We start from the raw sequence: 10,533 nt of genomic DNA, 5'->3' as shown, positions 1-10,533 counted from the left end.
GGCCCCCCCCCCCCCCCCCCCCCCCCAGCAATCACTTCTCGCTGTGCTTCAGTTCTCTTATCTACATCAAAGGGTTTAGTCCTGTGAAAGTTTTCTGGTCATTTTCAATCTTAGCATTTCTATGTGTCTTCCTAAAGGGCTGGGCTTTGGCCCCCTAAACTACAGGCTTTGTCCTGTGAAATACATGTATTTTATTTCTGTGTCATTAATAACTTCTTAGTCAATATCTTCCACAAACCCCAACCTGCCCAGGGCTGTGGGCAGCAGTGGAGTCTCCAGACCTAAGTCTGGCTGCAAAGTGCACAAATTTATGTGCATGCAAATTTCCAGGGATCTTGTTAAAATAAGTGTTCTGGTGCAGTTGGTCTGGGGTGGGCCTGGGCACCACACTTTACATGGTCAGAAGCTCTAGCTTAGCTCGGGCAGGACGAGGCCTGCAGGTGGGGACAAGAGTCATTGGGCCTGCTGTGCCTACCCTCCCACTGTGGAAGCATGGAGGGTGACAGAAATGGCCCCAGGGAGACAAGATGTTTTATGGAGAGGCTGACGGGGCAGGAGCAGAAGGGATGGCAGCAAGAGGAAAGGGTCTGTGGTTATGGGGTCAAGAAGTGAGGTCTTGACACAAATCCGTCTCTGCCCAAAGCCAACTGATGACAAGTACCTGGGGCACTGGAGGCTCAGAATGGTGGGAGATGAACGATCAAGGGCCTTCTACATAGATGGATTGCTTTATTTAATCCTCACAATGGTTCTGTGAGGTAGATTTTAATGTCTCCACTTTGCAGAGGAGGAATCTGAGGCTCAGGGAGGTTAATAATTAATATGCCTAAAGTCACGCAGTCAGTAGGACACAAAATTATGAATTGAATCTGTGTGATCCCAAAAGCCATCAGCTTTTCCAAGCTGCCCCCCTCCTTCCCAGAAACATGTGGTGTGCTGTCTCAGCCCTGTGTTTCCTGTAAACCAGCTGGAGGCCAAACCTCTAGACCTTCAAGGGTGGGGTGATACCCCAGTACTTAAATGACTAAATAATGGAATCATCTCAGGATGGGTTTGGATGCCTCAGTGAGGGGGCCGGGTGACTGGAGGTGAGTTCACCTACAGGATCTAGGGCAGAGGTTATCATACTATGGGCCATCTGCCAAATCTGGCCCACCACCTGTTTATGTAAGTAAAGTGTTATAGGAACACAGCCATGCTCATTGATTTACACATTATCTGGCTGCTTTTACACTGTCACAGCAGAATTAAGTAGGTGGGACAGACCATATGGTCCTCAAAGCCAAAAATATTTACTATCTGGTCATTTCCAGAAAGTTAGCCAAGCCCTGTTCTGGTGTATCCTCAGACAGTGGCTTTATTTTGGAGTTTTCACAAGATTTAAATAAAAGCATATATCGCAAAAGAACTGCATGCAGAGCTCCAGCCCACAGACAGGCAGCTCACCAACTCGAGGAGAGATTCAGACCCCCCACAAAAGGCATTGAAGAGGAAGGCGTGCAGGGCTGTGTGGCACACGCATACCCTCACCGCACCATCCATCTGCCTGAGCATCCGTGTGCTGCTCACCATGCGTGGCAGTCATTGGTAGCTCCTGACAGATTAGTTCTGGGTTTTTCTGTGAACATTCAGTTTATTTTTGACAAATTCCAAGACAAAGGATTTAGATATTATACCTGTATTAAGTTTTTAAAAACAAACTCCCTTCAAGTGTTCAAGCTCGAGGTGTTGTCCACACAGAATTGATGGTGGTAATTACACTATTTTCAGGATATTTGCTTTGGCTGAGATGGGTAACAAATTAAACCTCAGTCACTTAAGCAGTTTAATAAATTGTGTTTTCCTTCTGTTAACTTTTCAGCTAACAGCCTGAGAGAAGATTACAAATTCCACCACACTTTCAGCACCGAAATAGCCAAGTTCCTGAAAGTCTCCCCAGGGAAGCTGGTTGTAATGCAGCCTGAGAAATTCCAGTCCAAGTATGAGCCCAGGAGCAACGTGATGGACATGGAGGTGAGGGAGGGCTCCCCGCAGCAGCAGGAGGACCCCAGCTGAGCACTTTGGGGTCTGAAGCATGGAGGCTTTGCTCCATTCTTCTGTAGGATCTGGAGTGCCTTTTGCAATGCTCTCTCCCCACCCTACAGGATCTTTGAAGGCACAGAGTGGAGGTAGAGCCGTCAGGCGGCTTATGGTCCAGATTTGCAGCAGGGACGGGCATGGGGGGCCTCAAACACACCTGAGGCCCCTGGCAAAGCTCCACCCACTTTTGCCATAACAGTTGCTCCTGCTCCTGGCAGGCAAGCACTGGTGTCCCTCGGGTGCATATTCCACTGAGGGCTTGGCCTGGATGTCTGTCATGGCTGGGGCCCAGACGTGTGGCTTAGGCTGAGCCGGGCATCAGTGCTGGGAGGCGGCTTGGGTGCCGAGGGCCTTCTATTCACCGGGTGAGCTGCTGAGCTTGGCATGTGGATTTGCCCTCCATCCCGCTGCCCCCACCACAGCCCCCTTGCTTCAGCTTCCTAAAGGGTGGCACACACACAGCTCTGGAAGGGTCCAGGGAGCTCCTGGCCCATGGTGATCCTGGGTCCAGCTCAGTGGGGCCTGACCTTCAATGAATAGATCTCAGATTGGGAAGTAATGTGGGGTGTCGAATCCACAGCTTTCATCGCACAGAGGCTGGGATGCAGAGAAGTGAGCTCTCGCACCCAGGCCCCACAGCCAGTTAGAAGCAGAGCTGAGGTGGACGTGCAAGTGTCCTGCCCAGGCTGTGCTGGCCCACAGCGCCGGGACCCTTGCTGGGCTCTTGTGGGACCTGAAGGGGCAGGGGAGTGTGTGTGACAGGACAAGGCGGGGTGAGCCCAGCCTCCTCACCCCGAGTTCCTGGGGCCTCCACTGAGGGAACAGCCTGGAACCTGGAAAGGCAGCCATGCCTAGGAGAGACTACCCTGTATCTTTCTGGCTTGCCCTTGTCTGTAAGAAGGACATACCTCCTGTGAAGATCAGACTGGCTGGGATGGAAAGTTTTGCACGGTTCGGTCCATGTAAACAGCTGCTGGCCTTCCTTGAGTGGCTCTTACTGGGTTTGGTGGGCCCAGACCCTCCACGTGTCTGCCTTCGCCTGAGAAGTCTCCTTAGTGTTCATGGGAGGAATGGAAGCCCCAAAGGCAGCAGGGAGTTATTGGGGTGTGCTTGAATGGGGGCAGGCCCAGAGCTGTCGCCTCCAAGACCCATCCCTTCAGACAGCCGCGCTTCCCACCCCCCACGCTGAAACCCCTCAGAGCAAACGTTTGTGCTGGTTAACAGCAGCAGTAGGAGATGTGGGTGTCAGACGGAGCCCGTTTTGGGGGGCTGGCTCTCATCCGTGCCCTGTCTGGAACAGGGTTCGGTGGAGGGGTCGGCCATCCAGGACTATGTGGTGAAGCACGCCTTGCCCCTGGTGGGCCACCGCAAGACCTTCAACGAGGCCAAGCGCTACAGCAGGCGCCCCCTGGTGGTCGTCTACTACAGTGTGGACTTCAGCTTCGACTACAGAGCAGGTGCGTGAGGGCCCACTGGGGCCTGGGGCCGGGCTCAGGCTCGCTCACTTAGAAATCCTGTCCTGGGGTGGCCCCGGTGTGGACTTTTCTTTTTTAATTTATGGCTTCGGGGTCATTTTTCATTCTGTGCTGTATAATTATCCATTTTCCTTCCCTTTTTAGCAAGGGAGGAGCTTAGAGTTGAGTCCAGCGCCGTGTTAGAGATGAGGAGGCTGAGCTGGAGAAGTTGAGAGGCTGCAGGACCAGGCCAGGCCTGCCTCGGGCTCCAGGCAGGCAGTGCTGTGGCACCTGGGCACAGGCCCGTGGGGCTTGCTGGGTTTGCGGCCATAGCCCAGCTGCTCACAAAGCGTGGCTTTTTCAGAAGTGCTTGTCTCTCTGGTTGGAGTGAATTCAGGGCTGGCCGGTGGGGTCAGTCGGTTAGAGCACGGCCTTACAACACCAAGGTCAAGGGTCTGGTTCCCCACACTGGCCAGCCATCAGAAATTTAAAAAAAAAAAAAAATGAAGTGAATCCAGGGCTTGTGCCTTGTCTGTGAATATTAGCGACAGAATCTTAACTACCTCGGAGTCTGAGCTGGGACTGTCGGTCCACTTACCTGCTCAGCTCATAGCCCTTGGTCCATTTCAGCTACTCAGTTTTGGCGGAACAAAGTCCTGGAGGTGGCCAAGGACTTCCCCGAGTACACCTTTGCCATTGCTGATGAGGAGGACTATGCCACGGAGGTGAAGGACCTGGGCCTCAGTGAGAGCGGTGAGGACGTCAATGCAGCCGTCCTGGACGAGAGCGGGAGGAAGTTCGCCATGGAGCCGGAGGAGTTTGATTCTGACACCCTCCGGGAGTTTGTCACAGCTTTCAAAAAAGGTGAGCCGGGGCCATGGTCTCCCTTGGGTGGCTCTTGTGCTTCATCAGCACAGAACCTGTGCAGGCTGCAGAGGCATCTGGCCCCGTGGAGGGGCGGCCCCTCCCCACCGCTGGGCGTGTGTGGCTCTCTGACTTCCTTGTCCCAGGAAGGGTCAAGTGGCCCCAAACACCAAGGTACCAGTCAGCTTGGAAGTTTTGGAACATTTGGAAATTTTATTTCCTTTTGGCAATTCTTCCATTGTTTACTTTGAAAGTAAAAGCAAGATTTGGGCTCTTAGGGCTCATTTAATGTCACTTAGCTTCCACCAGCTACAGTTCAGGCTTACAGCATGGCCATGCAGTGGAGACATTGGAAGATGCAGCCCAGACAGATGGGCAAAGTTTGGGTGCGATCAGTGCTGTTCCCGTGGCTTCTGAGCCTGGCTTGGGCCTCTGCATCCTCAGTCACTGGTTCTCATGGGCCTGACCCTTGGTTTTCGCTCCTGGACCCTGAGGGATAGGGAGACAGATGGAGAATCCCAATTCATGTGCTTTGTTTTCTTTTTCTTCTAGAAAAAGAGGAGGTGTGTCTTGGAAATTAAAGGAGACTCATTTTTAAAACCTTTAGAATAGGCTTTTGGACTTAGAAATTAAGTTTTGTGTATATGGAAAACCTACTGTGAGGCTTTAAGCAGAGTATCTTTATTGATCTTGGTTGGGCACATGGCCCCAGTTCCCCAGCTCTGGCCAAATTATGTGCAGACCACAGTGTCTTCTCGGAACTTCTCCCACTGTGGTTTTCAGTCCTAGGTGCTGGCTCTCAAAAACTCCATTGCACTGGGCAGCATCTCTCTTATGACAGCCTCACTGGACAGGACCAAGATGGCCCTTTACTCCTAGGTTGGGATTGACCTGTGCCCTCTCTGGGCTTTGCAGGGACTGGGAGAGAAGATACCAGTTAACCAGAGAAATAACGTGCCTTTTGTTGGGGTGGGGCTTTTGGAGATGAGGCCCTTCCTGGCCTTGCTGCACAGTCTATCAGGGTCCAAGGCCGTTTCAGTGCTGACACCCTTCCCCACCCTTGCTTTCCTTGGCAGGAAAGCTGAAGCCAGTCATCAAATCCCAGCCAGTGCCCAAGAACAACAAGGGTCCGGTCAAGGTCGTGGTGGGGAAGACCTTCGACTCCATTGTGATGGACCCCATGAAGGACGTCCTAATCGAGTTCTACGCACCGTGGTGCGGACACTGCAAGCAGCTGGAGCCCGTGTACACCAGCCTGGCCAAGAAGTACAAGGGCCAGAAGAGCCTGGTTATCGCCAAGATGGATGCCACTGCCAACGACATCACCAGTGACCGCTACAAGGTGGAGGGCTTCCCCACCATCTACTTTGCCCCCAGTGGGGACAAAAAGAACCCAATTAAATTTGAGGGTGGCGACAGAGATCTGGAGCACTTGAGCAAGTTTGTAGAAGAACATGCCACAAAACTGAGCAGGACCAAGGAAGAGCTTTGAAAGCCTTGAGGTCTGCAGAGGGTCGAGGGACCAGACACACTGTGGCTTCTGATGGCTGCAGCCAGGGGTGCCAGCCCGTGGTACGGCCGGGCCACATACATAGTGGCAGTACCTTGATTTTTTTTTTCCCCAATTTTTTATACTTTGGTATTTCACCTCATGCTCTGAATATGGAATAGTCATGAATGACTCAGTAGTTTGGTCCAGATTTTTATGGAGGATACATCTATTTTTATCATTTGGGGTTTGATTTTTTTTTTACCTTCTACTTTACACTTCCTCAGAGCAGATAAGTTGAGACTCTTCTGTGCAAGAATGTTTTCTTTTTTAATTTAAAGTTTAAGAAATGCTTTGCCAGATCACATTGATTTTGTCTTTTATCATTGAAGAATTGTTAAAGATTTGACTGTTTCAGTTTTTGGCTTCTTACTGTTATGGCACAAAGTGAGAACTGTTGCCAGCCCCCTGCCGAGGAGGACACCCGCCCAGGTCCCCCAAGCCAGGCTCAGCTCCAGAGAGAGGCCACCCACCCATGGCAGCCCCACCTCTTCAGAGTCCCCACTGCTCAACTAGAAATGACCTTGGACAGAGCATGGGTACTTTGGGGTGGTAGAAAAGATAGGCTAGGCTGTCATAATGGAATAAAAATTATTAAAAATTAACCTCCATAAATATGTTAGAAAACACCTGCTCTGTTCTGGGAGCCTTGGGGTGGAGCAGGAGCCCAAGTGGGCTTGAGTTGAAGGGCCAGGGAGGCCTGGCCTGGGCTCGGTAGGTGGGCTGCCTCACTGACCCCTGCAGATCCCAGGGAAGGCTCATCAGCCTGACCTGGGCTGAGGCGCCTCGGAGGTCTCAGTTCCTGGTTGTGTGTTCAGGTGAGCACTGGCAGAGTGTTGTGATGGGGAAGGACAAGGAGGCCACCCTGAGCACCTTGTGGGGAGCTGAGAGGAGGGGATAGGACAGGGAGGGTGGGGCAGCGCCGGCCCAGCTCTTCCTTACAGGTTGCCCTGGGCCATAGGGTTCTCGGGAGATTGTGTGAGATGTGAGCTCTGTTCCAGGATCATTCACGGAGCTGAGCCGTCGCCTCCTCCCCATCACTCACCTGTTCCTAATTTCCACTGAAACAAAAGTGATGAGGCTGAAAATTTCCTGCCTTGGCAGTTCCCTCAGCAGAGACAGCTGTTTGTCATAGGGTTTGGGTGGGGTGCAGGGAACAGGTCTCACGGGAAGGGGCAGACGACTTTAGAGTTGGATCTGGCCGAGGCAGACTAGGAACTGCGGATGGGCTGTGGTGTGTAGGTCCCCAGAATCTTCAGCATGACGGGAAGTCTGCACCCCATGATGCCCTCCATCAGGAGGACAAGTCGCCCCCATCCTGGGCTGGGGCCCTTCAAGCCCCTTCCCTCAGGGGCTCATAGGAGTAGATGTGGGTGGGGGGCCTCACTTAAGGGCTTTTTTTTTTGAAGCAAAAGTCACGTTCATTCAACACTGTGCCAGGAGAACAAATGGTTCTTCCTGGGGTTTCTAGTCCAGTCGGGGGAACGCTGCCCATGAGGATAAAGGACCATGAGGAGGACAGCCAATCTCCAGGAGAGAACAGCAGGATGGCCTCATTTCGGTTGAGGTGTCAGGGAAGCCTTTCTGAAGTGACATTTGAGCTGGGACCCTAAGGACAAGTTGGCTTGAGCCAGGCAAAGAATAAGAGCAATTCCTGGGTCCTGCTTTCGTTGGTACTACCTGGATGTTTGTCAGAAATGCAGCATCTCAGGCTGGGACTTGGCCCTAGGGAGTCACTCTGCATGTAAGGTCTCAGGAGATTCATGTGCACATTGAAGATTGAGAAACCAGGAATAAATGTTCCAGGCATTGGGCCAGCATGTGCAAATGCCCTGAGGCAGAAGTCAAAAAAGTATCCGCTTCTGAAATATAATTTGAAAACCAGGTTGCCCAAGTGTTTTAACTGAGTAAACTTCATATTGACTGCAAAAGGCAAGACCTCTGTGAGGGAATTTACCCCAGACTGGTCGGGGAGCTCACAGAAGAGACAAGTCAATCAGTTCTGGTCCAGTGCGATCAGTGCCTCATGGGGGCATGGGAGCCCGGGGACACCGTCCCAGGTGGAGAGCCTAGATCAGCCCCTCAGAGAGCTGAGAAGAGGAGGAGGAGAGTCGAGTAGCAAGGGACTGGTGGATGGGCTGCATTTTGGGTAGAAAATGGGCTCTATCGGGTAAGAGTACCGTATCTCCAGGACTCCCGGGCTGATCAGATGTTGGGGTGGGTAAGTGGAACTAAGGGTGATTGGATGCCCAGGTTCCTGAATTAAGGTTTTTGTTATTATAAAACTTATCAAGCACACACAAAAATGGAAGGAGTATAAACAACACCCTTTACCATCCACCTGGAACTATCAAAATTCTGCATTTATATCTGCCCTATCCTCTTTTTTTCCTTTAATGACATACCCAGGACGTCTTTCACCCCTACATACCTGAGAATGCATTTTCCTACAGAAACAGAGCCTTATCTCAGCTACCAAAATAATTCATTTAATACCCAGTACATGGTCAAATTTCCCCAGTTTTCTCAGAAATGTATTTTTACAATTGGTCCTTCATATCATCAACAATGTCTGCACTTTTACTTACGTCTCTTAAGTCTCTTTCTAGAGCAATCTCCTATTGCCTATTCTTTTTTCTCCACAATTTCAATTCATTGAGAAACAGTGACGTCAGTTGTCCTGTCACGTTTTGTACAAATTTGAGGAATGTTTAGGTGTCACTATCTACTTAGTATATAGGAGGTACTGCATATATAAATCTAGAGAGATCTGAGCATAGAAAACAATGCCAAATCTTAGACTAATAATAGCTGCCCTCAATTGGGTGCCTACTAGGTATTAGGGACTCAGTATATATTGTTAAAGTCTTAATCCAGGCTGGTTCTACTGTTTAGCTGTGTGGCTTTGAGCAAGTACTTAACCCCTATCTGAGTTTATTTGCCCATCTGTAAGACATTTGTAAGGATTAAATGAGATAAAATGTGTAGGGGCTTAGCACTGTTCCTGGCATGCGGTAAGCATGGGACAAGGGAGGGTGTTGCTCAAGGTCACGTGTGGAGCAGCTGAGTCCCAGGCTTGGAGGTCTGGTTAAAGAATGCACAGTCCCTCTTCTAAATGGTTTTCTTTTAACCTAGTAAACTGGTGCACAGAACATTGGACACCAATTTGAAGGTCTGCAGAGCCCTGAAATGCTAAGCGTGAAGGCCTGTTTCCTTATGTTGCAACTGCTTATCTCTGTCTCCCGCCTGGGTATTGGGCCAGGACGGGCCACTGGCTTAGCTTGTGCAGACACAAGGTACTTCCAAATGGAGGGTGTGGGTCTGTGAGTGACTGATTCAGCCAGCAAGGCTGGAGCCGAGCATCTCTTTTCAAAAGCTCCCAAATACCATCACATTTTACCCCTGGAATGTAGGCAGGACAGTTCTTATCTCCAGCACATAGAGAAGGAAATGGGGGTCAGGAGATTAAATAATTTCCTTCATAGCACAGCGTCAGTAAATTGGGAAGCCAGAACCAGAACTGAGAACGAGTGTTCTTTCCATGGCACCAGCACCTCCCAAAATGTGTAGGCAAAACACTTCTGAAGGAGATTAGTAAGTGCTTCATTAAAATCAAATTCTGTGAGTTATTTGGCTTGGGAAATACTGGAGCTAAAAAATAAAAATGCTTCAGTGGGATTCTTTGTTGAGGAACCTCTCAGAGTCTGTAGCACAGGCATGCAGGTGACTCTCCTGGAGATGATAGGACCTTTACCTGGCTTCTTTGACTTCAAATTCCACAAATCCATGGAGCTCCAAGTGACCAGCTCTCCTAACACTGAGCTGTTGGCTTGAGTGCACAAGGGATTTTCAAAAAGTTAATGGAAAGATTCATTAATTTTATTCTATTTTTCCATGAACTTTTTAAAATACCCTCATATTTTATGAGAGGACACCTGCCCATAGCTCCTTCCCCAGGTCCCGAGGAAGTGCCAGGGCCTCCCACTGTCAACGGTGGGCCTTAGAGAGAGGGCTGTGCGCCAGGAGGGCTCCAGGAGACCTGCTGTGGATTGAAATGTGTCCTCAAAGTTCATATATTAGAAGCTTAATTCCCACTGTAACTGTTGAGGGTGGGAAATCTTAAGGTAATTGAAAGGTGCAATCTTGAAGAGGTGATTAGATTATAGGACCGTGCCCTAGTGAATGGATTAAAAATGGTGGTCAGGGGCATGGTTCTGAGGGCTTTAAAAGAAGATCATGAGAGGTTAGTCTGTCTCTGTTCTGCCATTTTCTGCCATGTGAGACCGCTGGGTCACTGTCACCACCACCAAGGTCTTCACCAACTGTGTTCCCTACACATTGGACTTCCCCAGACTTTGAAATTATAAGCAATAAATTTTGTTTCCTTTCATATTACCCAGTTCTAGGTATTTCGTTATAAGCAACAGAAATGTACTAATATAAAGACCCAAGGACAAATCTCACTCTCAAGCCCATCACTGTGCACAACTTCAAAGAGCAAGTAACATAGGTACCTCACCCTGTTTTCTGAAGATACTATCAGGTGGGGCAAAGGGATTAGACCCTTATCTGCGGGGGGTACTTCCA

At 50.1% G+C, this 10,533-nt stretch overlaps 1 protein-coding gene across 1 annotated transcript in view; it reads left to right on the top strand.

Annotated features, from left to right (window-relative positions):
• Positions 1-6,253, top strand: part of PDIA4 (protein disulfide isomerase family A, member 4) — a 51,457-nt gene extending 45,204 nt beyond the window's left edge. Inside the window, exons 7-10 of the mRNA XM_008575106.1 lie at positions 1,862-2,013; positions 3,380-3,536; positions 4,164-4,397; positions 5,474-6,253. Of these exons, the coding sequence (XP_008573328.1) occupies positions 1,862-2,013; positions 3,380-3,536; positions 4,164-4,397; positions 5,474-5,889 (959 nt within the window). The 3' untranslated portion in view covers positions 5,890-6,253. The remainder of the gene's footprint in view (positions 1-1,861; positions 2,014-3,379; positions 3,537-4,163; positions 4,398-5,473) is intronic.
• Positions 6,254-10,533: the final 4,280 nt, after the last annotated feature.

Source organism: Galeopterus variegatus, unplaced genomic scaffold (assembly GCF_000696425.1).
Source record: "Galeopterus variegatus unplaced genomic scaffold, G_variegatus-3.0.2 Scaffold1135, whole genome shotgun sequence".
In the NCBI taxonomy this organism is placed as follows: Eukaryota; Metazoa; Chordata; class Mammalia; order Dermoptera; family Cynocephalidae; genus Galeopterus; species Galeopterus variegatus.
Note: the sequence above shows the minus strand (reverse complement) of the source record. Positions and strands in the feature narration are given on the sequence as shown.